The sequence below is a fragment of the Vipera ursinii genome, assembly GCF_947247035.1.
Source record: "Vipera ursinii genome assembly, chromosome: Z".
Classification (NCBI taxonomy): domain Eukaryota; kingdom Metazoa; phylum Chordata; class Lepidosauria; order Squamata; family Viperidae; genus Vipera; species Vipera ursinii.
The window spans coordinates 73,399,516-73,427,128 of NC_139517.1; the positions used below are offsets into that span (position 1 = coordinate 73,399,516).

General features: G+C 38.0%; 2 protein-coding genes across 8 annotated transcripts; one reads left to right on the forward strand and one right to left on the reverse strand.

Moving 5' to 3' along the window:
- Window positions 1-337: 337 nt before the first annotated feature.
- CTNNB1 (catenin beta 1) lies at window positions 338-27,271 on the forward strand. 7 transcript variants are annotated; one of them, XM_083377380.1, is made up of 18 exons: window positions 394-576; window positions 1,926-1,942; window positions 2,409-2,451; window positions 11,835-11,893; window positions 12,671-12,898; window positions 12,975-13,228; window positions 13,336-13,574; window positions 13,660-13,861; window positions 14,273-14,417; window positions 15,046-15,149; window positions 16,522-16,860; window positions 17,071-17,229; window positions 20,261-20,380; window positions 21,118-21,268; window positions 21,344-21,465; window positions 24,061-24,121; window positions 26,122-26,343; window positions 26,532-27,271. In XM_083377380.1, exons 4-17 carry the CDS (start codon window positions 11,881-11,883, stop codon window positions 26,328-26,330), a joined length of 2,346 nt encoding a protein of 781 aa, XP_083233506.1. In that variant the 5' UTR covers window positions 394-576; window positions 1,926-1,942; window positions 2,409-2,451; window positions 11,835-11,880; the 3' UTR covers window positions 26,331-26,343; window positions 26,532-27,271. The 7 variants fall into 7 exon arrangements, with proteins under 7 accessions (XP_083233504.1, XP_083233505.1, XP_083233506.1 ...); XM_083377381.1 differs by lacking the exon at window positions 1,926-1,942 and having other exon boundaries at window positions 408-576; XM_083377378.1 differs by lacking the exons at window positions 1,926-1,942; window positions 2,409-2,451 and having other exon boundaries at window positions 338-576; window positions 12,668-12,898.
- On the reverse strand, window positions 22,615-24,029 carry LOC310650278 (glutamine amidotransferase-like class 1 domain-containing protein 1). The gene has a single exon (XM_083379123.1). It carries the CDS (start codon window positions 23,730-23,732, stop codon window positions 23,076-23,078), a length of 657 nt encoding a protein of 218 aa, XP_083235249.1. The 5' UTR covers window positions 23,733-24,029; the 3' UTR covers window positions 22,615-23,075.
- Window positions 27,272-27,613: the final 342 nt, after the last annotated feature.

Genomic DNA, 27,613 nt, shown 5'->3' on the forward strand with positions numbered 1-27,613 from the left:
CTATGACGAGTCTCGAATGCAAAGGGAAACCAGTTGCATGGTAGACTTGATTGCGAGAGGTACCTCTCCCTCTCTCACAGAGAGAGAGAGAGACAGATCAACTCCCTGCCCTCCCTCTCTAGCCTCATCACACCTCAAGTCAGGATTGAATCCCTGCACCCTTTCTAGCTAGTTCAGACTGCTTCCTTTTCCACCACCCCCCTACCCACAATTCCTCGTCTTCCGAAACTCCTCTAGCAGTGTCTGGTAAGAGCTTTTTCTCCCTCGTTTATCTCCCTCCGCCTGGTTATGTTCTTGTTTTTATGTGCGCGCGCGCAAACGAAAGAGGAAGGGTAGAGGCGCACTATTTCTCCAACTCCTTTTGTATGTGTATGTGTGCGCGCGCGCGTCCTCTGCGCTACTGGGTGGGTTGCCTGTGGAATGCTGCGCTCAAGGCCTGGCGAGGTGGCGGCAGGATACAATAGAGTCCCTGCAGTCGCTATAAGAAGCTCCTTGTGAACGGCGCCATTTTAAGCCTCTCTCGCATACACTCTCGGTCGGTTTGGCGATAGCGGCCGCGGCGGACGGCGAGGACCGGTACGACTTCGGAAGAAAGGGGAAAGGTGGAAACTCTGAGTGGCCATTGCTTGCCCAGAAAAATAGCAGGAGCAACAAAGGCAGTCATAGTTGCAGGCGGGACCTTGCGCTTCGCCTTCCCGCCAGTGTTTGTGCCTCTTCGAGGCTCCGTTTTATCTTACGGAAACTTGAGTTGGGTCTCGGGGCGGCTTTTCCTGTCCCGGGGTCGGTTCGGTCGCGTCAATGGGGGTGGAGGAGAAAGATGGAGTATGTTTGTCCAGACAGGAAGTGGCTGGGTGGGGTAAATAACTCCTGCGATTTCTTTTTTAATGATGAAAATTGAAAGATTCGGCTAAAATCAACAAGGGCGGGAGCCAAAGTGTCCGTGAAAGGTGGTGGGAAAGATTCTCCGGACCCCGTGTGTCTTTTGGAGACTCGGCGGGGGTGGGTTTCATGTGCGGGATGGGGGGCTGGAATTTTGTCATTAAGGAGTCGGGAGTCTCTCCACGATACTTCTACACTCCTGCTATCCCTCCTGCGTAGGGGCCCTTGAGCGGTCTTGCAGAAGTAAACCTGGATCATGGAAGGATTTTGGGTGGTGAAGTAGTCCGCTTGAGAAAGGCGAAGACGCTGAGCCGCGGTGGAGGTAGGCGGCGTCCTGTATTTTGATGTGCTCGGCAAAATGAGACTCGGTAGGGCCAGGCGGGAAACGTTGCCGGAGGACCGAAACTAGCAGAGTCCCCCACGCTCGAGGCTGAATTTGGGGCGGGGGTTTCCTATGCAGTGTCGACTCGAACTACGGGTATGTTGGGCGCGGCGGTATAGTTGTAGGACCTGCTGAGACTGAAGGCGTTCCTTTTACATTTACTCGTGGCTTCAGTCTGCAAAGTCAGTGTAAAAAGATGGGGGAAGTCTCGGTTTGTTTAAATAGTCTGTACGGTATCTTTGCACTTAGAAGCATAGATACCCCTCTCACTGCCGACTGCTTTCTTGATTAAATGTGCAAAACTTGCAGGAGCCGCGGTCTCTACTTAATATAGGACGTCTCGAATTTCCGCCGTTTTGAATTCGGGTGTAACCGAGACATTTTAAAGAGTTAGATGGGTAACTGCGGCGAAGATGGGGGAGAAGAATGAAGGGTTTCTCCAACATTGAAGGAAAGATGTTTTGCTGATTGGTGTGAAGGCCGAGGCCCTCGATGTTAATAGGGTAGATCCGGCATAGTTAAGATTCCTCCATAAGAAACTTCAGTTTGTGTTGATGTTTATTATTACTCAGAAGTTTGCTGGGGCTTTTTTGAATAAAACACTAACATTAAGTGTCGTTGCTTGGTTATCTTTTAATGTTACTTCTTTTTTTCCTAAATGAAGGTTTATAGAGGAAGAATGTAAGTGCAACAGTATCTATTGTCTACAAATTTAGATTGCCCCTGATTATTGCTAATACTGTATTGAACAATCATGGTTTTGAGTCTTAAGAGTCTTCCCCCCACTTAAAATGAATAAGTAATGAAATCATAAGCATTTAGAATAAAATAAAATAGAATTTAATTTGATCCTTAATAGAATATGTGTAAAATTCTATATAAAAGTGTCATTGAACAAAACAGGATTTTTCTTTCCTTGGATGCATTTAAAAGTTTATTGTGAAATTAATAATTTAATAGTATCTTCTGTTTAACTAAAAGCAGATTTTTAACTCTAGATCCTACTTTGAATGAGAAATAGGAGAAAAATATTAGATTTGTTAACACAATCTGACTTGAGAGACACTGCAGCATTTTCTTGTAGTGTTGAAAGTTAGGTACAGCTTTTGACAAAAATGTATAATGTAATCCTCAAAATTTATTATAGAATGCTGTTTCAGAACATGTTCCAGCTAGTTTATATATATTAGGTAAGTTTTCATATTTCATATTTTACAGCATTTTGTGCACTTTCAGAAAATTGGTTTTTGGATGATGAAAATAAGTCTAGAACAGTATGTGCAGGCATCAATGGTAGTGAGGATTACCCTATGCTCAGTTCTATTTAAGATAGAATTTAAATGCTGCCTTGTTTGTAAGTAGTAATTGATTTACAAGACTCATTGGAAATAGTAGTGTAATATATGAAAAAAATGATATTCTACCACTTTTGTTTCCAAATTTGAGAATAGAAAAGTTTACTCCTTTCTTAACTATTTAAAACATTCCATTGTTAGCTGTATTACAGATTTGTAATTGAGACTGAGGAACTTGAAACCTGTCAGAGGTATAATGCAGAGTTTCCAACATCTACAATCAGCATTAACAGTGATGAGTCATAGTAGGAATATACGGCAGAAAAATGGACTTCCATAATTTCTCTCCTAAGTTGTTGAGAGAAATCTCCTATATGAACTCCTAAAAGCTCCATATTTTAGGCACCTCAAACCTATCCAGCCCTAGCTTATAGATACCTGAGGACATTGAAAGGATTCTCCAACTTTATATTCATGGAGTAAATGGAGTATTTACTATTTCAGTTGTTTCTATGAAATAATATGGATATAATCAGTACGATTCCACATTGATATTTTTGAACATAGCAGAGCAAATGTGAGATTTTGCCAAATAGCCTCATTGAGGGTTTTTTACTTGTTATTTAGTGATTCTACAATTTGTAATCCATGCTATAGAATTTTTACAATCATATTATATTGCTTTTATAGTAATTGATGGAGAGAAGATCTACATTTAAATGTGCAATTTATTTCATACTATTTCAGCTATAGTGGATTCTTTGTGTGTCAGATAAAACAGTTCCTTCTTAATTATTGCATTGGAACTGGCCTCACTTCTCCTTTGCAGGAGTAAATAGGTGATTTAATTAATATGGTCATTGGTCTCTTGCAACATAAGTAATATATGGTAGGCCTGCTACTAAAGTATCAAATACCAGTAACAGGAATCTACATAATTTCTAACTGTTTTTGAATATACTTGTGCTAAATCATGAAGATTAAAAAAGAAAACACATTCCCCATTTGACAATGAGGTTTTGTAGGCAGTGTAATGGTGATCTTCAGAATAGGGAATCAGATTTCCATATTAGGAAAAAATAACATTTCTTATGCAAGCTATTGGTACCTAACTAGTCTGCCTGGACTGTTGCAGTGCACTCTACATGGGCCTACCCTTGAAGAGTATTTGGAAATTAAAACTGGTGCAGAATGCTGTGGCATGAGTAGTTCTTGGGGCCTTTAGGTTGGGTCATATACTACTGTTCTACAAGCTGCATTGGCTGCTGGTTTGCTTCCAAGTACAATTTAAGTTGTTGATTTATCATCTTTAAAGCCTTCATGGAATGGTTCTAGGCTCTCTCACTCCATTGGGATTGGTCCACCGCACCCATGTCAATAGAAAGGGCATGCTGCAGATATTGTTAAGGAATTTTGGCTAGTGGGCCCCAGGAGAAGAGCCTTTTCTGCCATGCCTCCTTTTCTTTGGAATATCCTGCTTCCTATCCAGGCCTTCTGACCTTCCATAGGGCTGTGCTAGTTGGCCTGGAGCCCCAAAGGGGAGAATATAACTCTGGAGTTAAGCTATTCAGTTAAGATAAGATCCTCTCCCAATGCACTTCATGGTCTCTTCTTCCCCCCCCCCCACTCCAATCTTTAAATGATTATTTGTTTTATCAATTGAATGTTTACTGGTTTACCGTATTTTCTGGCGTATAAGATGACTTTTTAACCCATGAAAATCATCTCAAAAGTTGGGGGGTCGTCTTATACGCCCAGTCGTCTTATACACCGGAAAATCAATGAGCCTGGGAAGGCACGCCCTCCCCTCTCACTGTGGAGGAAGCAGGGTAGGCTGGTGTCTGGCGGGAGCCGGCAGGGCAGTCCTGCGCACGCGCGCGCTCCCCAGCTGTTAAGGAGCACTCCTTAGCAGCCGGGGAGTGCGCGCATGTGCAGGACTGCCCTGCCGGCTCCCGCCCGATGCTCTTCCCTCTTGAGGCAGCATCACTCCCCAGCTCCTAAGGAGTCCTCGGGGATGCTGCCTCAAGAGGGAAGAGCGTTGGGCGGGAGCCGGCAGGGCAGTCCTGCACACGTGAAAGGAGGAAGCAGTGATCAGATAGGAAGATCTCAGAAGATCTTGACCAAAATTAGAAATGGCGGCTGGACAGCACTTTTAAGAATGTCTCCCTATGACTGTAGGCTAGTGCAGAAAATTTCTGTACAAAGAGCTTTTGATCGGGTTGGGGGAATGGTTGTCTGCTTAATGTCCTTTACACACGTAAGACAGGAAAGAAAACAGCGGTATGTGCAGAAAGTACATGAAGAATGAGAATGATTACAGGTATGGCAGCCATGTTCTCAGCTTTTTCCCTTCCCGTATAATGAAAGAAACAAATATCAAAAATGTCTCATCTTGCTTAAAGTGAATTGATGCATTTCTTTGGCCAGCTTCTGCTGAGTGGAGAGGGGGTGGAGGGGTGAGGTTTTCCAATCTTTGCAAATTTAAAGCATTATAGATCTCCCTAATACAAAGAATTTTAACATCTGGAGTTCTTATTACCTGTCCTGTTCTTCACCATCATATTTATTCTCACTCCCCTTTTGAACTAGCAGATTTGATTGCTAGAAGTATTTATTTTTTTGTGGTGGCTGGATGCTACACAGATCTTCTAAATGACCTGCGAAAGACAGCATGCAGAGACTCAATCTGCAAAGCTTGTATAAACTTTGGATTTGGGTTAATAGTTGTCCCTTTCAAATCATAATTGGTTTCTGGGATGGATGTTAGTCTTTCCTGCTTCTAGAAAGAATGCACAGTTTCCCAGTATGGGGCCTAGCTATTATTTTTAGGGTACAATACCCACTTTGTCTGAACTTGCCAGTTAGATGTTTAACCTTGAAATCACCATTATTAGTAGCTCCTAATCTCAGCTTGGGAGGGCAGTGAAACAGTAATTTCTAAGTGGATCAAAGGGTATACGATATTTCTAGGACATCATCATCTAAACTGCTAGGCATATAATCAGTTTGTCATAATCTTCACATCCAGTTCTGTGTGCCAATTTCAGCAGCATAAACTGAATATTTACAATATAAACAGTGATAAAGTACCCCCTTTTCCCTTATAACAAGTCAGAGGGCTCAGAAAGGGGACATGAGTTAACCACCCTTCCAAAAACCCTAGAATCTTTGGAACAGAATAATATCAGAATAATTGTTTAGATCTTTCCTAGAGGGCAGATTAGTTCAACTCAAACTTGCACAGGAGTTACTGTTACCGCATCTTTGGAGAATGCTCCTTTTATTGCACTACTTCAATGGAAACACATATTTTAGGATTAGATGCACTGAACAAGGACATATTATAGATCATAACCAGAAAGGTGTGGCCTTTTCTCTTTTGCCCTGGAAGATAGGATCAGAACCAGTGATTTGAAGCTGCAGATTTTGGTTAGATGCTTTACCACGTCTTGTACCAAGGAGATTGGACTAGATAATTTTTGAGGCTACTTCCAACTTTGATCCTATGAAAGAGGGTAATGGTCAATCAATCAATCATATATTCTGAATACAATCATGTATTCTGTTCCCTATTTTGTTCAGTTTTTATATAGTATACACTTCCTAAATTTGAACTTGCATTGTTCCCAGTTACCTCAAATACGTGTGTTAAGAGCAGTGGTGGCGCAGTGGTTTATTGTAGGCTAATTCTGCTGACTGCCAGCAGTTGATCCTCACCGGCCCTTCCAATGTTGGTAAAATGAGGACCCAGATTGTTGGGGCAATAAGCTGATTCTGTAAACAGTTTAGAGAAGGCTGAATAGCACTGTGAAGCCGTATACAAACCTAAGCGCTATTGCTAATCCCATATGCTAATAATGAAGACAGGCTGTTCCAATTTTGTTTAAAACATCCTTGTAGACACTTGCACATTATAATTTTGAGAAGAACTTTTACCAAAAGACAGATGGAGTTGAAAAGAATCTCCAGAAAAGATAATGTCATTCTAAACAGTTGGGAGATGGAATACATTAGTCTTTTTTAGTATCCACAGATAGTATCAAGTGAGAGGTTCAGATAAAATGTACTGTACCTACCTGCTTGAAGGAGCTTGTTTGTCATTCAAAAATATTGTTGCCAATGATGAGTACTTTGTTCCAGTATTGGTTAAATATTTTAAGAGTAGGGTCATCCCTGATAGTTATATGGCATATATTTATGGCAGGTCCATTGCTTACTGTGACCATGCATCCCTGGACCATGAGTCCAAATGACATTTTGAGGGTGATGCTGATATATCTACCAGTAATTCTTTCCTTTCCTTTTTAGCAGGAGATTTAGGTACTGATTTGTTTATGGAACTATTGACTAATCCTGTTAGGCTGCTACTCTTGATGTTAATAGGTATTATATTCTAAGATGTTGGAAAGCTAAGCTGTGTTTGTATTAGTCTGTTGCTCTTCTTTAAAACATATTTAAAGATAATGGCTACAATCAAGTGATGCCTGATCAGTATTAATCAAACATCATGTTCTGCTGTCTGATTTATGAACACTGAAAGATGAAGTGAAGAGTTTAAAAAGCAAATTAAAAGTTGTAATTCTGTCAATCAGAAACATCAACATTTGATGTTTTCTCATTACTTTTACAAGTAAAATAAAGTCAAAATATTCTATCCCAAACATAAGTGTCATTATGATGTGGACATTGCAATCTTTTCTGTTTCCATTTTTACCATAAGTTATGCAGAATATTAATATTTCTTCATGAAAATTTTCTGGGATATATAGATAAATTTTATCTCACCTGCCGTTTTCAGATTGTAACATAAAAACTACAAAGCAGAACATTTTGGTGTGCTTGTCTGTAAAACACCAACCCTTAGTTATTTACAATGCATATTTTTAAAGACCATCTTACTGAATTAAAATATATTTTATTAATTTGTTATTGGCCATAATATTTATAGAAATGAAATATTGGTTCTTTACATTAAAAGCTCCATTCTAAAATGTATTGAATAGAAAACATATATTAAAATATTTAATTTGTAATTCAGACAAACATTAACATAGAATTTTAAAAAAATAGAGCTTACATATAGATTGCACTACAATAATCCAGGCATGTTAGTTATTTTGAAATCCAAAATATTTTTATTTAAAAGTAATACAAGTTTCCTGAAATCTGATCTAACCAAAACTACCTCTTCATTTGCACCAGTACGTCCCACTTTCCTTTGTTCAGTTGAGAGAAGAAAGGGAGTTGGAGACAAAATGGTTTGTTGTGCCAGTATCTGGTTTGGGAGTGGACCAATCATACTTTCTAGCCTAAGTACCTCAAGACGATTAAATTGAGGGAAAGCCTTGAACTCCTATATAAAGGCAGGATATAAATAAATAAAAATACATTCATGGCTAAAGTAGATTTATTTGTATCTTTTGAATAATGTGCTTGTAACTTATGAGGAATAGTTTTTTCCGCCAATAAAATGTTTTGGTTATGTTAGCTTTCCCTTAAACAATACAGTACTAGTGAATGTCCATTTGAAGTAAATTAAAATAGAAGAACTACAATATTTTTTCTTAAATGAAAAAGGCTTGTAGAGAAAGGGAGTAAAAAAGGCATAGTTACTAATTTTTACATGGGTGGAGAATTAAACAATATAGTTTGATGATGTAATCCATTAGTTGGCCTCTGGCACTTGTTCAACCAGTTTGCATGGTGCTTAGTGTGCCACAGAAACGCTGTGTGTGGTGAATTTTTTTTATAGTTATGCCTGCAGTTAGAAACTAAAAGCATTGTTGCAACGTCTGCTTGGGCCAGATGAGAAAATTAGGGTTTATGTGGAGAATACATGCTTATTAGTCTGAGAAAATCTTTATTTGCTTATACGTTTATTGAATAAAATTTTTAAATGATATTTAACAATTTCCAAGTCATGATTTGCAAACATCAGGGTTCATGGTATGATTGCATAGGTTGCAGGTTGCATAGTATAACTGAGGAACTTAAGCAGTACATTGTAAATAGTGATAATTTAATCTTAAAGACATTTGAGATTTAATATGAAATTGTAGGATGATAATGATTGCATTTATATAGCTGCCGATCTTAAAACAAACATTGGACAGTTTACAATACAAAATAAAATAATATATACAGCACTAAAAACAAAAGTAATATGCAATGATAGGGTGCAGGTAATCCTTGACTTATAACCACGATTGAGCCCAAAATTTATATTGCTAAATGAGAAGTTTTGCCCCATTTTATGTCTTTTCTTTCCATGTTTGTTAAGTGAATCACTGCAGTTGTTAAATTAGTAACACGGTTGTTAAGTAGATCTGGCATTGAGCTTGCTTGTCAGAAGGTTGCAAAAGGAGATCACATAACCCCGGGACACTGCAACCATCATAAATGTGACTCAGTTGTCAAGCATCCCATTGTAAATCACTTGACCATGGGATGCTGCAACAGTCATAAGTGTGAAAAATGGTCATAAGTCATTTTTTTAGTGCTGTTGTAAAGTTACCCTGTTATAGTTTATTTAGCTTAAAAACTTTTTCTTGCCTTGAAGAGTTTTTTTTTTAAAATGTGACAAATGATGATTTTGCCTTACTGGTTTAATTAAACATAATGCTATTTAACTCTCTTCAGAGTGTGCTGCTGATAATTTCATACTGAAGAAAATAAAGCAGTAACATGTCTGGAGTACAGTCCAGGGACAGTTGTTGAATAAAGAAGAGTATTTTAAACACACCTCTTGTGTTGAGGAAATCTAGACAGACGAGTTTCCAGTTTTTTCAAAAACCTACATTTATAATATTCAAAGTTGTAAATTGAAGCTTCATTTAGAATAGGTCAAAAGTCAGATATGGTTGCTGAGATTCTTCTATTGAAAATCTGGATTGACTGGTGAACAAATTAATGAACAGGTTTAGTTCAGTTGTCTTACAGGATTTTCTTGTTAGAGGGTTCCATGTAGAAGTTTTCACTTGATTCAGATTTGAATATTTGAAAGCTCTCTCTCTGTGTGTGGGTGTGTGGGTGTGTGTTGTGTAATCAGAAATTAATATCTTGCCAACATAATTGGAAGTGACATAGAAAACATAAAATGTAGTCAAACTATTTCATAAATCAAATTGACCCAGTTTGGTGTAGTAGTTAAGGCACTGTGCTAAAAACCAGGAAGTTTACAAACTGGGAGACCATAATAAATTCTAGTTTTGCTATAAGCATAGAGCCACCTGGCTGATCTTGGGGCCTTCCTTCCTTCCTTCCTTCCTTCCTTCCTTCCTTCCTTCCTTCCTTCCTTCCTTCCTTCCTTCCTTCCTTCTTTAGTTCTTTAATGGTGTATAGTATAGTATAGTATAGTATATCACTTTTTATTACATTTTAGGGAGCTCCTAAATGTATTTCTATACCTAATACTATTTTGCAAAGTCTACATCTTTTACTGAAAGATTTTATACTGTGGTTGCTTTACTCTTAAATGTATATTTTGTTTTTTTAGGTATCACCTTGCTTGATTTTTAAACTTGCTTGATTTTATCTTGCAGACCAGTATACATAATCTACTACAAGTCCTGGATTAGAAAGCAATTAAGAGTTCCATGCTATGCTAAAGTTATTCACACTAAAGTTATTCAGTGTTATGCTCAAGTTATTTACAAGCTGAGTTAAAAATGAATTTTTAACATGGCTTGTGAATAACTTGAGCATGGGAGATATTGCATAATTATTACAATGTCAGTAATGCTTCCCCAAATACTCCTAGAGAAAGTTTTACTTTTGGAAATATGACAGCAAGGAAATTATTTTGATATATAAAGTGTTTCAAGGGCATATTAGAGATATATGCTTTTTTGTCCAGAAGAATGTGAATATAACTGAGTTTCCTATACCAATCTTTTCTATATCTTTTCAAGTCCTTATCCCATTTCTTTGATAAGCTGTTCCATGACGTACTCTATTTGGGTTTGGTTTCCTTTGGAAGGAAGCAAAATAAACTTAACTTGAACTGTCTTACATTTAGGCAGGAAAAACCAAAGGTACAAATACAGATTGGGCAAGACCTGGCTTAACTGAGAGGGACCTTGGAGTCCTAGTGGACGATCACTTGACTATGAGCCAGCAGTGTGCAGCAGCAACCAAAAAAGCTAATATAGTCCTCGGTTGTATAAACAGAGGCATAGAATCAAGATTATGCGAAGTATTAGTACCGCTTTATAAAACCCTAGTAAGACCACACCTGGAATACTGCAGCCAATTTTGGTCGTCATATCACAAAAAGATGTTGAGAGTTTGGAAAAAAATTCAGAGAAGAGCACTAAGATGATCAAAGGCCTGGAGAGTAAAACATGAAGAACAGCTACGGGACTTGGGTTTGGCTAGTCTAGGGGTAGGCAGCCTTGGCTCTTTTATGACTCGTGAACTTCAGCTCCCAGAATTCCAAAAGTCATAAAAGAGCCAAGGTTCCCTACCCCTGGGCTAGTCTAAAGAAAAGAAGAAATAGGGGAGACATAATAGCAGTGTTCCAGTATCTGAGGGGCTGCCACAAGTTAGAGGGGGCCAGGACGAGAAACAATGGTTGGAAACTGATCAAAGAGAGAAGAACCTAGAATTAAGGAGAAACTTCCTGACAGTGAGGACAACCAACCAATGGAACTGCTTACCCCCAGAAATCGTGGGTGTTCCATCACTGGAGATTTTAAAGAAGCAGCTAGACATTCATCTGAGACAGTATAGGTTCTCCTGCTTGAGCAGGGGTCTAGATTAGAAGACCTCCAAGGTCCCTTCCAGCTCTATTCTATTTGTCCAGCTAGTAGCTTTGTATGTCTGACAGCCTCTAAATCAGAGTTTTTAACAAATGGTCCATAAATTTTGAGAGTTGACAACTTGGATAGGAAAAGAAATTACTGTTTTATTTTTTTTACTAAACTAACTGAATTTAGCTTTAACTCAGTAATGAATGTAGGCAATAAAGCAATTTATTGTTTCTCGGTTCCAAAAATAATCATTAACTTCAATATATCTAAAATTACTCGTATTAATGTTTAATATTTTGATAACTGTATTTGGACACAGTTTTTCCTTTAAAACAATTATACTAATAGGTGTTTACTATTTTTCTTTAGGAATCAGATTTCACCAGATTTTTTAAGGGGTCTTTGGCCCAATGAGATTAAGAATTCTTTCTCTAAGTAAATTATGCTGCTTCTTAAGTAAATGTTTACTTGATTTTATAAGCAGAAACTTAAAACTAAATTAATTATATTTCTGTCTTTCTGTTTTAGGGTCTGAAGTGCAACAGACCCCAGTTCTTGGCATATATAAAAAAAGATGGCAACTCAAGGTATGGATTAGTGTAATCAAGTTCAAATGGAAATTAAATAAATTGTGATCACTTGGGTGTAATTGCCAATTTTCAGTTCTTATAAATAGTGAAAAATTGAATTTATATATGAAATTGCATCTAAAATTCTACTAGTTTTAACTTAGCTTGATTTGATGTTTAATGATGAACAGAACAATGCTCAGTCACTAAACCTTAAGCGGAATTTTAAAGTAACTATTGTTTTTAAAAAAAATAGTGAAATATAGGTATGCACTTTTAATGGGAAAAAAGTTGTTTTGGATATGAAACATACCACAGTGTTCCAAATATGCCACATTATTTCTGATAAGTCATGCTTTAGTAGAACTGAAATCTAGAACCCTCGTTTTTATTTCAGATAAAATGAAATCTGGATGGGGCAAAGAGGGCAAAGCTAATGTCAGTCACCTCCTCCTCCTCCCCTGTACAGTTCACAGCACAATGTATCCCATTAGTTTATCTGCCCCATTTTCTCACTGCCTTTTTTTTCCTTAGCCATCACCACAAACATCCCAGTGTAATATAGTCATCTCTTATACTCTGAAAGGAAATCCCATAATTTATCACAAAAGGTTTTTGTAAGGTAATGTATAATTTCACTGTTAAAAGAGAATTTTCCAAGATAACGTTTCTACTGTTGTAAAGAAAAATTATATCTAGCATGCAATTTGTCTCTAAATTAAAATTGTAATAAAATTTTGCCCAATGTTTTCTGTTACTTTAGCAACTTATTTTTAACCACTTTATTGCCAGCAGCTGACTTAATGGAATTGGATATGGCAATGGAACCAGACCGAAAAGCAGCTGTCAGTCACTGGCAGCAACAGTCATACCTAGATTCTGGTATCCACTCTGGGGCCACAACCACAGCTCCCTCTCTGAGTGGCAAGGGAAACCCTGAAGAGGAAGATGTTGATACCACCCAAGTTCTATACGAATGGGAACAGGGATTCTCTCAGTCTTTCACTCAGGATCAGGTAGCTGGTAAGTAGAATTCTGGGATCGTGTTAATCACTCAAATGCATATCAGTAGATTAAAAAGAGCTTATTCTTGTTCCAGATATTGATGGACAATATGCTATGACTCGAGCACAGAGAGTGCGTGCTGCCATGTTCCCAGAAACGTTGGATGAAGGCATGCAAATCCCATCAACACAGTTTGATGCTGCACATCCAACAAATGTACAGCGACTTGCCGAACCTTCCCAGATGTTAAAACATGCTGTGGTTAATTTGATAAACTACCAAGATGATGCAGAGCTTGCAACTCGTGCCATCCCAGAATTGACCAAATTGTTAAATGATGAGGACCAGGTATGTGCACATTGATTCATCTTATGTTTATTGTGATTGCTAAGAGGCATCACTTAGTGGACTGACTTTTGGATTTTGAAAATATTAAATTTCAATGCATTTATTAGGTTGTGGTGAACAAAGCAGCAGTTATGGTTCATCAGTTGTCCAAAAAAGAAGCTTCTCGTCATGCTATCATGCGTTCTCCCCAAATGGTTTCTGCAATTGTGCGTACTATGCAGAATACAAATGATGTAGAAACAGCCCGTTGTACTGCAGGTACACTACATAACCTATCTCATCATCGTGAAGGCTTACTGGCAATCTTCAAATCGGGAGGTATTCCTGCTCTGGTTAAAATGCTCGGGTATGTAAATTAATTAATTTGATGTATTTATGCACTATATGTTGGCTTTGGTTGGGATATTTGTTAATTTGACTTTTGTCTATAGGTCTCCAGTGGATTCTGTGCTTTTCTATGCGATTACTACTCTGCACAATCTTCTGTTGCATCAGGAAGGTGCTAAAATGGCTGTCCGTCTAGCTGGAGGTTTACAGAAAATGGTTGCCTTGCTCAACAAGACAAACGTTAAGTTTCTGGCAATTACAACAGATTGTCTTCAGATTCTTGCATATGGTAATCAAGAAAGCAAGGTAATACTAAATTATATTCTGCAGTGAATTTTACAAAATACTTTACTAAGGTAATCCCATTCTCTGTTCTTGTGTGTATGATTTGAACTTCAAGAATAGTTGCCCTTACATCAGTAATAAAACATACGTTTCACATGCAAATGACCTCAACCTCATGCATACATAATATCATTAAATAGGATTACAAAGAATTACTGTCATCGGTATTGGGAGATTAGCCAATGGTCAATAATAAAAAATATTTATTTATTACATACATACCACCCTTACGATATTTCAGGAGAAAATGCAGTTTTCTACTTTAATATGTACAGATATACTGACAGCAGGAATAAATTGCAGTTCCATCTTTAAAAAGGTTATACTGCTTAGCCTATATTGCTCTTTTACTAAAGCCTTTTTTTTTTGCAGCTAATTATTTTGGCAAGTGGTGGACCCCAGGCGCTAGTAAACATAATGAGGACCTATACCTATGAGAAATTATTGTGGACCACAAGTAGAGTCCTGAAAGTGCTATCAGTCTGTTCTAGTAACAAACCAGCAATTGTGGAAGCTGGTAAGTGCTTCAGTTTTCATTAATTCAGGACTGCTTTTGTTTTGGACTTATGCAAAAATTACTAAAATTACCTTTGCAGGGAATATGTAATAAAATGACTATACTGTATAATATTGTAAAGTGGGTGAAATGTATCAATAATAAGTATTTTTAACAAAAATACTGTCAGTTAAGTAAACTAAAAATTATTTATAGCCGACATTTTGCCAAAAAAAATATTCTTGAAATTTTAATTGCTGTTAAAAGGTATATAGTACATTTTTGGTGTTACTGTTGCAGTTTTTGTTCTTAATATTTTTAATAATTTTGATCTGTCCAAATATTTGGGCTTTTGGAAAGATTAGGCTCATAATTTTGTAACTATTACTGTGGTCCAGTTAATGGCTTAGTAGTTTGTCAAACATGGAACGTGTTAATAGTCAGAAGTGCATGTCTTGTGGTGAGAACCTATTGCAAGTATACATGTGGAATTGTGAATCAGATTAGTACTTGAGACTACTAACTGCTCTACACAGTTCCTTGAACATTGTATAGCTGGTACGCTTTAATTTCATCATGGTTACATGCATACAGAGATGACAGTAATGAGAGGTTGAAATATTGATAGTAAATCCTAATTGATCTTTAGGTGGAATGCAAGCCTTGGGACTCCATCTTACAGATCCAAGCCAACGTCTTGTTCAGAATTGTCTATGGACTCTTAGAAATCTCTCAGATGCTGCAACTAAGCAAGTAAGGGTTGGGAACTTTCAAAGATTGTTAATATTCTGTTATAAACTGATCTTGGTATTTAAAACGTATTTTTATTGCATTAGTTGATATGATATTGTGGTATTGCTCAAAACTGAAATGATCTTTTTTAAAAAAATCATTTGAATTAATGGATAGTTCTAGGGAACAACTTAATGATAAATTCAGGCAGAATGCTAAATAAGATTTTCATCATAATTTTAGGTCTTGTAATTTCCTGTTTTCATGTTGAACCAGATTAATTAATTGAAAGACAAATTATAATTTTATGGATTTGATTGAAATCACAAGACAAAAACATAAATGCATAGTTATTCATAATAAAAAGTTATCTTTGGGCTCAAGCCACGTGGTTGTGACATACTATCAGAACTTCATCCACATTGTACAATTGAGATAATATAAAGTTTTTGTTTTTCTTAAGTGAAAAGCGTAATTATCTGATTAATTTGAAATGTGTAAGATCAGGGGAAACATATATCAGTTTCCAGCTCTTATGATCACTTTATTATTTGGAATCTATATGTCCTTATAAAAACAACTTCCATAATGCTGTAAGCATTTCTGTGATATATATAAATTAGGTGTAAATGAATTTAAAATATTCTTGAAATAACAGGCTTCCCCTATTAATTTGTTCTAATCATCTTAGAAATAAACATTTACCTTTATGTTCTAAGTATTCCTCAATAATTCCTTATTCTTATTATCTCAAAATACAACAAAGTCCTTAACGTTCCTTTATTTAGAAAACATAATGAGGACTTACACCTATAAGAAGTTGTTGTTCCTTGAATGACTGTTAACTGTGATCCTGATAGAACAAAACAAAAAAGCTATCTTATTAGAAGCCACAGGTGAGGGTATCTTTGCCAAAATACCAATAATCTAGGGTAGGTCAAACAAATCTGGAATGTAGTCCTTGCTGTAGGACCAGTTGCTTAACAACAGTTCAATTTATGACAAACTTTAAAAAAGGTACTCCACAAAATTACTACTACCAGTCTCTCAGTCATGTGATTGCATTTTGGGTGCTTGGCAACTGGCTTACATTTACAACCAGTTTAATCATCCTGCGGACACTGTGATGACTGATTTCCCATGTTTTTTGCATTTTCAAGCAGAAAATAGCAACAAACATCCATTGGATATGCTGATTCACTTATTAACCATGTAATTCATTTAATGACCATGGCAACTAGACTTTTATGACTTTTATGACCCATTTAACAACCACCATAACTTAGAACCAAAATTCCAGACTTAATTGTGTTCATAAGTCAAGCTATAATTGCATATATAGTAGCATACGATCTTACAGAAAAGTTGATATTAAATACATCTCTTCTTACAGGAAGGCATGGAAGGTCTTTTGGGGACACTTGTGCAGCTTTTAGGATCAGATGATATCAATGTGGTGACTTGTGCTGCTGGCATCCTTTCCAATCTTACTTGCAACAACTACAAGAATAAAATGATGGTGTGCCAAGTTGGTGGAATTGAAGCCCTTGTGCGCACAGTTCTCCGTGCTGGTGACAGGGAAGACATCACTGAGCCAGCTATCTGTGCCCTCCGCCACCTCACCAGTCGGCACCAGGAAGCTGAAATGGCCCAAAATGCAGTGCGCCTCCATTATGGTCTACCAGTGGTGGTTAAACTCTTGCATCCACCATCCCACTGGCCTCTTATAAAGGTAAGGTGATTTGGTAACAGAATTATCAGTATCATCTTAGATTTGAATTGGGGAGGATGAAGTGCACAAAATCTAGAAGGCTTCTAAAAGAATTTTATTAAAAGGATGCAATGAATTAAAATTATTTTTAAAGGCTTGAGTTGTGGAGCTAAATTCTGCAGTACTGTGAAACATGTCATTTCTTTCTAATTGCTTTCCTTACATTTACAGGCTACTGTTGGCTTGATTCGTAATCTTGCTCTCTGCCCAGCAAATCATGCTCCGTTACGTGAACAAGGGGCAATACCAAGATTAGTGCAGCTACTAGTTAGAGCACATCAAGATACTCAACGTCGAACTTCAATGGGGGGTACACAACAGCAGTTTGTGGTATGTGATTCTTGATGCAGAATGTCATTAATTAGTAATGCAGGGATTCAGGGTAGAAAAGATCTCAAATTCTATTTACTTTAGTCAACCAAGTATTTTTCCCCCCAACCCTGGTTATTGATCCATTTGTTACAAATTAGTATTTCGTGAAGTAAACTTTAGTACAGGGGTCTTCAAACTTGGCTGAGGAATTCTGAGAGTTGAAGTCCACAAGTCATAAAAGGGCCAAGTTTGAAGACCCCTGCTTTAGTATATAAATAACAAATCTGTTATATTTAAAGCAGCTAAATCAAATCAGCTGATTGCTATTTAGTGCCCTTCTTTGTGGCTTTCCTACAAAGTCAATAGGGAAGCCAGCAGGAGGTCGCAAAGGTGAAACCCTTATTTAAAGTACTGATGTGATTTGGTTAATTGAGAATGGAAGTGCTGGAATTTCCATTGCTAAGCAGTGTGGTCATGTGACATTGCTGTGTACAACTGCATCACTTAGTGATAGAAATTCTGGTCCCAATTTTTGTTGTTACATGAGGTCTACCTATCAGAACGACTTGCTTTATGATATGCGTAGCTATATAAATTTTAAAAAATAAATGTCATGTTATAAATACTGTAAAATCTAAGGGCTTGAGGCTTAGTACTCATTCCCATGTACTGTGTAAGATTTTTAAAATTATTTGGGTCATGATAATCTTAGATCACAATATCCTCAATACCGTATTTTCCGGCGTATAAGACGACTTTTTAACCCATGAAAATCATCTCAAAAGTTGGGGGGTCGTCTTATACGCCAGAAAATCAGCGAGCCCAGGAAGGCACGTCCTCCCATCTCACTGTGGAGGAAGCAGGGCAGGCTGGCGTCTGGCGGGAGCCGACAGGGCAGTCCTGCGCACGCGCACGCTCCCCAGCTGTTAAGGAGCACTCCTTAGCAGCCGGGGAGTGCACGCGTGTGCAGGACTGCCCTGCCGGCTCCTGCCCGACGCTCTTCCCTCTTGAGGCAGCATCGCTCCCCGGCTCCTAAGGAGTCCTCGGGGATGCTGCCTCAAGAGGGAAGAGCGTCGGGCGGGAGCCGGCAGGGCAGTCCTGCACACGCGTGCACTCCCCGGCTGCTAAGGAGTGCTCCTTAACAGCTGGGGAGCGCGCGCGTGCGCAGGACTGCCCTGTCGGCTCCCGCCAGACGCCAGCCTGCCCTGCTTCCTCCACAGTGAGATGGGAGGACGTGCCTTCCTGGGCTCGCTGATTTTCTGGCGTATAAGACGACCCCCCAACTTTTGAGATGATTTTCATGGGTTAAAAAGTCGTCTTATACGCCGGAAAATACGGTATTGAGGATATTGTGATCTAAGATTATCATGACCCAAATAATTTTAAAAATCTTACACAGTACATGGGAATGAGTACTAAGCCTCAAGCCCTTAGATTTTACAGTATTTATAACATGACATTTATTTTTTAAAATTTATATAGCTACGCATATCATAAAGCAAGTCGTTCTGATAGGTAGACCTCATGTAACAACAAAAATTGGGACCAGAATTTCTATCACTAAGTGATGCAGTTGTACACAGCAATGTCACATGACCACACTGCTTAGCAATGGAAATTCCAGCACTTCCATTCTCAATTAACCAAATCACATCAGTACTTTAAATAAGGGTTTCACCTTTGCGACCTCCTGCTGGCTTCCCTATTGACTTTGTAGGAAAGCCACAAAGAAGGGCACTATAAGACATATAAGACGAAAAATCTTGAAAATCATCCCAAAAGTTGGGGGGTCGTCTTATACGCCCAGTCGTCTTATACGCTAGAAAATATGGTACATTTGACATCTCAGTAGGTGAATAGGGTTTATAAGTAGATGTGTCCATCTGTTACTAAAGCAGACAATAATACAAGAAACTGATGACCATCAGATGACAGCAAAGAGAAAATATTTTGTTGCTATAGGGTACAGTATTTCCAGTTTTTCAGACTTTGTACGATAATGCTACCAAAATTCATAAAGTGATTTTGTGCAATTGGTTTATTCTGTTAATGTGTGAAGATGTGTTCTGGCATGATCTTCATAATCTCCACGCTTTAATAAATATGTATACCCATTAGAATAATTTTGATACGTATTGTAGCCCTTAAAAACATGGTTGTTATCAAAGCTTTGTTTTTTCATGCTTTAACTGCAGTCTTACAAATTTGATAACTCAGTGCTCAAATTCTGATTATTCAGTGAAACATCTACATAGGTGAACTCTAGTATCAGATAGTATCTCCAGCTTTAAAAAGAGTTAATAATATTCCTGAGGATTATTGCAAATTTAAAATTAAAACCAGTTCAGCTGTTAATATTAATTCTCTATAGGCAACCAAGAACATTTAAGCAGTAAATTTCAGTAAAGATGTAGTCATGATGAGGATGAAGTTATTCCAAAGATTTGTACCCAGAGCATTGTAGGTTCCAGGTGATTTAAGTTCATTGCAGCTGAATTCACAAGTTGTATTGCAATGTGGGGAAAAAACATTGATGTTTATTGGCTTAATGGACTGTATTAGATAGAACCCATGGGCTCTCTGTGAGGCCCAAAGCCATGTGCACATCTCCAAATTCCCCCAAATAGAGTAATGAAAATTTTGGATGACTTATTTCTTTTGGGAGTAAGAAGCTAAAAGACAGAATATTTATTAGATCTTGCAAATTTAATAATGTCATTAAACCATTAATAAATTCAGCTGATTTTTCCTCTTAAGGTTTTTAAGTAGAAAAATCAACCCCTCAACTTCCCTTTTGTCCCTTGATTGTCCTCCCAAATGTGAAAGATAGGAATTCTGAACAGGAATCCCTGACCATTGCTGTTGAAGTGTTGTTAGATATGTCCCTTGAAACCCTTATAAAGGCAAAAATGTGTGCCTAACCAGGAAACCTTTCTAATAATTAAATGTATGAGAGCAGCTGAGTAAGTGAAAATGTTTATCTGATGAGGAAGAACGTTAATGTTATGTTAATAGTGATCAGCCATTCTTGGCTTATGTTTTTGTACAGGAGGGTGTGCGTATGGAGGAAATAGTTGAGGGCTGCACTGGAGCTCTTCATATCTTAGCTAGAGATGTCCACAATCGGATTGTAATTAGGGGTCTAAACACCATTCCACTCTTTGTGCAGGTAAGTAAAATATTATGACAGATATTAAAGCTAGATATGATCTAATGAAAGTACATTGCATATGTTTTTTAAAACCTGATCTGAGTTCAGAGATTGGTAGTCAATACAAAAATTGGTGTTCCTTGTAAAGTAATTTGAAAATATGCTTGAAATCTCCAGTGGAAATAGATCCTAAGGGAGCATAGATAGTCCTTGACTTATGACCATAATTAAACCTGCAATTTTGGTCAAAAGTCATGATGGGTCATTAAATGATCTCCATGTAATTGTGCCCTATTTTATCCTTTCTGCAGCAGTTGTTAAGTGAACCCATTGTTTGCTATAGGGTGGTTTTGCCAGAAACTAGTAAATACTGGTTTCCAGCAAAAACATTAATTGCTGTCACATGACTGGGAGGTGCAGCAAATAACTGCAAATTCAGGCTGTTTGCTGAGCACTCAAATGCAGTCATGTGATGGGACAGCAATTAGGACTTCACATCTTTCATGTTTTAAGTAGTTTTTGGGAGTCCCTCATAATTTCAAGCAGCCATAAGTGACCAGTTATAAGTCAGGACTACCTGCAGGGGATGCATTATTTATTTGCTCCATTGCAGCTGTAGTATAGTTGTAAAATTCAGCATGAAGGTTTCTACCACAACTTGGATTCTTGATAATAGCCAGACATGGAGTCCTAGTTACTAATAATTTGTGTTTTAAAAACACCCCCAAATTTATTATTTCTCTTCCTACTGCTAGTTGCTATATTCCCCTATTGAGAACATCCAGAGAGTAGCTGCAGGTGTACTATGTGAATTGGCTCAAGACAAAGAAGCAGCTGAGGCAATTGAAGCAGAGGGAGCTACAGCACCATTAACAGAACTACTACATTCTAGAAACGAGGGTGTGGGTAAGTGAAATAGATAGGGATTCACTTTGCTTTGATTTTAAGTTTCTCTGCTAACATTCTTTTTTCCTTGGACAGCAACATATGCAGCTGCAGTGTTATTCAGAATGTCTGAAGATAAACCCCAGGATTATAAGAAACGTCTGTCAGTGGAACTGACCAGTTCTCTTTTTAGGACTGAACCAATGGCTTGGAATGAGGTGGGTTAGAATGCTAAATTGTCTCCATTTGACTTTCTTCCTATTCATAGAATTCTCCTTAAATTTCATATTAAGTTTCAAATTAAACATTTTAGTAGAATAGAGTAGAATAGAATGGGACCTTGGAGGTCCTCTAGTCCATCCCTCTGGTCAAGCAGGAGAACCTATACCATCTCAGACAAGTGACTGTCTAGCCCAGTGATGGTGAACCTTTTAGAGACCGAGTGCCCAAACTGCAACCCAAAACCCACTTATGTATCGTCGGGTGCTGGGTGGGCATGGCCCATTGGCTGGGTGTAGCCAATTGGGTGGGCATAGCCATTGGGTGGGCTTGGCTGCACTGGTAACGGCAGACTGGATGGAACTAAAAAGTTCAATCAATCAATTCCAACTTTGCAAGATTTTCTTTTCCCCACGAGAAGTTGAAATTGATTTAACCTTTTTTTTTTTGCACATGGTGGTGGAGGCCTAAAGCAAAAATGTTTTATAAAACCCAGCTGAAGGCCTAGGACTTGGGTGATGGCACGTGTGCCCAGAGAGAGGGCTCTGCATGCCACCTGTGGCACGTGTGCCATAGGTTCACCACCATGGGTCTAGCCTCTTTTTAAAAATCTCCAGTGATGGAGCACCCATGATTTCTGGGGGCAAGCTATTCCACTGGTTAATTTTCCTCACTATCAGGAAGTGACCGCCTCTTCTTTCTGGCAGCCCCTCAAATATTGGAATATTGCTATCATGTCTCCCCTATTTATTATTTTCTTTAGCCAAACCCAAATATTACAGATAAACAGCAAACTAATAATCAGGATTTAGATTGAGTTCCTAGTACTTATTTTCATCTGTCTTTGGCTTATTTGCCAGCTATTACTTTTATATTCTGTGTGGATTAATCTTCAGTGCAAAGTTAAATCAATCAAAAGCTTTCTATAGTAAGCAAAATAAATGAATCACTATTGTCATGCTACAACAAATGAACACATGGAAAATACTAAACATCTCTATTAAATAAAACTACCCTGTCCCATTGTAAAATTATTTTTACAGTTAATTGTTCCTTTTCTTGAAGTTCACTTGTTACTAGTATCTCTCGCTGTAACCTTTACATGTATTTCTATATATGAAAAAAGTCACTATAGTCCCATAGTTTGAAACTTAATTCACAATCTGAAATGATAACATAGAGCTAATAGATTCAGCCTTGATTTATCAGATTACTTACTTAGCCCAGATCAAGCACAATGGGAAACTTAGCTAAGAAGAAATGATTTAAACAGATTACAGTTGATGGAAGTTCAGAAACAAAGGGGATTGTAACTGAAATCTTTCAAATCAATTTATCCTTAGTTTATGAAAGTGGGAGGTAAGAGAAAATATATTATTCTTAGACTCATACAAACAATGAATGTCTATGAATGCTGTCACATCTGATAACAGGCCTTACTATGTAAATTTAAGAATATTATTTGCTTGTTCTTGAGCTACAAAATGCCACCTTTAAAAAATCAGCTGTGTTCTTCTCTTTTGGTTGATAAATGAAAGGTTAGCAATTTTCACAAGTCAAATAATTCTTCCATGTTCATTTATTCTGCTCAGTCACAGAGATATTTCCGTCATTTTCTGCCATTGCAGAGAAAAATAAGATTCTGCACAACTGCCACAGTAGAATTTTCATTTTGTCCAGTGACAAGGTGTCTGTCAAGCACGACATGAACTGCATCTACCTTGCTGGCACTAAAAGTAGCTCCAGCATCTTTTGAAAAATCTTCAACAATAATGGGTAAACTAGCAAAACTAGGAAGTCTTACAAGTTCATAGACAGAAGGCCCTGTTAAGCTGTATTCTTGAAATACCCAAGACTTGTCTTCATTCATGGTACAACATAAGGCAGCAACTCCATTTCCAATAGCACAAATAGGCTTGTTCTCTGAACTGAATTGCTGCAATATTCTAGCTAAGTAGCCACTATTTGTTAGATCCATTAAGGCACCAGGACAGTCAGGAATCAACAAAGCATGGTATCTTGCACCATCTGTTGATTCCAACTTGGCCGGATTTGCATAGGATTTCATACGAAAATCCTGGAACCAACGCATATTTGCTTCATTAACCCCAACAAAGTCAATTGGCTTCCCCCCTGGGGTAGCAACTTGTAGATTAAAAGCAGAGCTGGCCAATGTAAAAGAGTGGAAGAAAGAATCAGCTGATACACCTGCAGCAGTGGCGCTGGCCACAATGAGGCACGACGGCTTGCTGAGCCTCTCCGACATGCTGGAGTTAGCCCGGCAAAAGCCTCCGCAAAGTTAAATCACTGGAATACTTTTCAAATTGATGTGCCTATAAAAATGTTATATAAGAAAGCAAATCAACCTTAACAGTATGACAAATATGACAGGAACAATTTTGCATGGAAAAAGTAATGTAAAACTTTTCTTTAACAAGGTATTTGGCTTCATTATTCTAAGACTGAAAAGTAACTGGATCTGTCCATTCTATGTCTACAATAGAAATAACTTTTTTTTGAAATTATGACCTGTAAACCAGTTTATTAAAACTAAGATACATTTAGTTCAGATGTCATTTTTCATATCTTTACAGAGTGCTGATTTGGGACTTGACATTAGTGCTCAAGGAGAACCTCTTGGCTATCGCCCAGATGGTATGTATCAATTGTGCAGCTGACTTGACTCAAAACATCAAATGTGAGCTAGCTGACCTTATTATAATTAACTTACCGTATTTTTCGGGCCATAAGACGCACTTTCCCCCCCAAACAAGGGTGCGTCTTATGGTCCGAAGGTGATCCGTATGGCCAGCCCCAACCTCCGCAAGTGAAAGCAAGGGAGATTACAATTGGCTCCTGCAATCTCCCTGCGGCCCGTAGCAAGAGAAACTGAAACCGAGCGGAGGAGATTGCAGGAACGCGAGATCGGCTGATTCGCATTCCTTGCTCTGCTTCAGCCTGCCTTCTGCAAGAGAAATCCGGGCCGCAGGGCTGCCTCCGTAGGTACTGCTCTAACACGGAGAGGGAAGGACAAAGAGGGAGGGAAGGAAGAAAGAAGGAAGGAAGGAAAGAAGGAAGGGACAATGGGAGAGGGAGAAAGAGGGGGGGAGAAAGAGAAAAATAGAGAAAGAGGGAGAGAGAAGGAGAAAGAAAGGGAGGGAAACAAAGAGGGAGAAATAAAGGGAAAGAGAAAAATAGGGAGAGAAAGGGAGATAGAGAAGCAGAAAGAAAGGGAGGGAAATAGAGGGAGAGAGAGAAAGAGGGAGAGAGAGACGAGAAAGAAAGAGGGAGGGAAATAGAGGAGAGGGAGAAATAGAGGGAAAGAAAAAAATAGAGAGGGAGAAGGAGAAAGAAAGGGAGGGAAACGGAGAGAGAAAGAGGGAGAAATAGAGGGAAAGAGAAAAATAGGGAAAGAAGGAAAGGGAGAGAGAAAGAAGGAGGGGAGAAAGAAAGAGGGAGGGGGAGAGAGGGAGAGAAAGAGAAGGAGAGAGAGAAATTAAATTAGTAACATGATTGTTAAGTGAATGGTTTCCCCACTCTTTCCTTGTCAGAAGGTTGCAAAAGGCAATCACATGACCCTGGAACAATGTGACCATCATAAATATGAATCGATTGCCAAGCATCCGAATGTAAATCACATGACCCTGGGGATGCTGCAACGGTCATAAGTGTGAAAAATGGTCATAAGTAACTTTTTTTAGTGTCGTAACTTTGAATGGTCACTAAGTGAATCATTGTAAGTCGAGGACTACCTGTACTTTATCATTTTTTTCCTTTTTTGGGGGGGGTCAAGTTTTTGACACGTTGCTGGGTGACATTGCCTTGTCCTAAAAGTGGTACAATGGATGAAAAGGTTGAAAAGCCCTGTTTTAGTATACTGGTACTATTTGGTTCAGAATATTTTTTTTCTTGTTTTCCTGCTCTAAAAACTGGGTGTGTCTTATGGTCAGGTGTGTCTTATGGTCCGAAAAATACGGTAGTTATTTGTATTGTATGATGAAATGATGATAAAAGCTAGCTTTTATCAGTCAGTGGGGAAGCCAGTAGGATGTCACGTGACTACAACTTGCAACATCCTGCTGTCTTCTCTATTAATTTTGCTTGTCAGAAGCAAAATGGGAATGGGAATGGAATGGTAATCACTTGACCATAGGGTACTGCAACCATCATAATTGTGTGACAATTGCCAACTACAAGCACTAGCCATAAGTTTCCTTTTTTATTGCTGTTCTATCTTTGAACAGTCTTTGAACAAGTGGCCGCTAATTGATGACTGTACAATGTGTGTTGAAACCTTAGTGAGTACTTCACCAAGGCAATGTTAGCTGTTTGTATTCTAATGTGAAGAGTACAGATTTATTTATATCAGCATATTTTTAGACATGTCAGCTGAACAAATATGAAGAACAAGCCACATGCTTATCTGGTGGCATATTTAAAAGTCTGTATTTAAGGTCTGTACTAGGTTTACAGCAGTATGCAGACTTGGCTGAAGTTTGTTTATGCTTCTGACAGTAGCATGCTTTATCTATGTAAATCTGGTCTAGAAAATGACCAGTATAGCTAGGTTATGGAAGTCGCAGTCTGATATCTGGAACTTCTGTTGCATTTAACATATTGACATGCTTCTCCCTCTGCCACCTTAACTTTTTTAGATCCCAGCTATCGTTCTTTCCACTCTGGAGGATATGGTCAGGATACCTTGGGTATGGACCCAATGATGGAACATGAAATGGGTGGCCATCACCCTGGTGCGGACTACCCAGTTGATGGGCTACCAGATCTAGGACATGCCCAGGACCTTATGGATGGACTCCCTCCAGGTGACAGTAATCAGTTGGCCTGGTTTGATACTGATTTGTAAACGATCCTTTTAGGTAAGAAACTGTATCTGCAATCTAAAGACTTGGCTGGCAGGGAGGAACTGCTTTGGGCTGGTTCATATTTGATCAGAAATAAGTATCAAATTTGAGATGTAAACATTTAACATGCTACAAATTTGGTGCAATTTTTAACATGAGTATTCATAATAATTATTCTCACTTTTGTTTTTGTTTTTACACAGCTGTATTTTCTGATCTTGCATTGTGATTGGCCTGTAGAGTTGCTGAGAATGCTCGTGGGGTGGGCTGGTTATCTCAGAAAGTGCCTGACACACTAACCAAGCTGAGTTTCCTATGGGAACAACGGAAGTAAACTTTTTGTTCTGGTCCTTTTGGTCGAGGAGTAACAAATGGATTTGGGGAGTGACTCATGAAATGCACAAGAATGAATCACAAAACGAAATTTATCAAACTCTAGCCTTGCTTGTTTAAAACCTTTTTTTTTAATTTTTAAATAATTGTAATGGTACTGATCTTGCTTGCTTTCATAGTAGTTTTCTCTTTTGCAGTAATTGTAGGGTTTTTAAGTCTGTGTTTAAGTTATAGTGAACATGCTACAGCAATTTCTGATTTTTAAGGATTGAGTAATGGTGTAGAACACTAATTCATAATCACTCTGATTGTATTCGGAAAAATGTAACATTGTGTAGCCCTTTTGTATAAAAAAGTTAGACAAATAGAAATGGTCCAATTAGTTTCCTTTTTAATATGCTTAAAATAAGCAGGTGGATCTATTTCCTGTTTTTGATCAAAAACTTTATCTGGAAATGCTGGATAGAGGCCAGTAAAAACAGTTGTATGGAACCTTGTATTGGACAGTTTACCAGTTGCTTTTTATCCAATATTGTAGCCTGCTGTGATACAGATGCTTCATGAAAACAGTTATACAGATGGTTCAAAATTAAAGTAAACTTTTAATTCATTTTGTCGTGTGAAAAAGTTATTTCAATCATGTGCACAAATTCATATATTTTTGCCCTAATGATGCTAGGATTTGCTGCGAAACAACATTCAAGGAATACTTCACACCTACAGATTTAATTCCATTCACTCACGTTTTCTCAGTAGAACATAATAGTAAATAGTTTTCTCAGTAGAACATAATAGTAAATATTTAACAAGATAGGAGTGTGCAGTTCTTCATTGTTATAATTTTATGAATCAAATCATATAATTTAGGTAAGGTAGAGGGATTGTAGCCTTCTATTTATTTGACGTTTCTGCCTTCTTGAAAATCACAGTGTATAGGAAAATCCTTAAAAGA

What these genes read in the sequence shown, in the direction of transcription:
- CTNNB1 (XM_083377378.1), top strand. An exon ending in ACCAGCAATTGTGGAAGCTG is followed by an intron (nt 14,418 to 15,045) that starts GTAAGTGCTTCA and finishes ATTGATCTTTAG; the next exon opens with GTGGAATGCAAGCCTTGGGA. An exon ending in CCATTCCACTCTTTGTGCAG is followed by an intron (nt 20,381 to 21,117) that starts GTAAGTAAAATA and finishes TCCTACTGCTAG; the next exon opens with TTGCTATATTCCCCTATTGA.
- LOC310650278 (XM_083379123.1), bottom strand. Translation starts at nt 23,732, where the DNA reads ATGTCGGAGAGGCTCAGCAAGCCGTCGTGCCTCATTGTGGCCAGCGCC.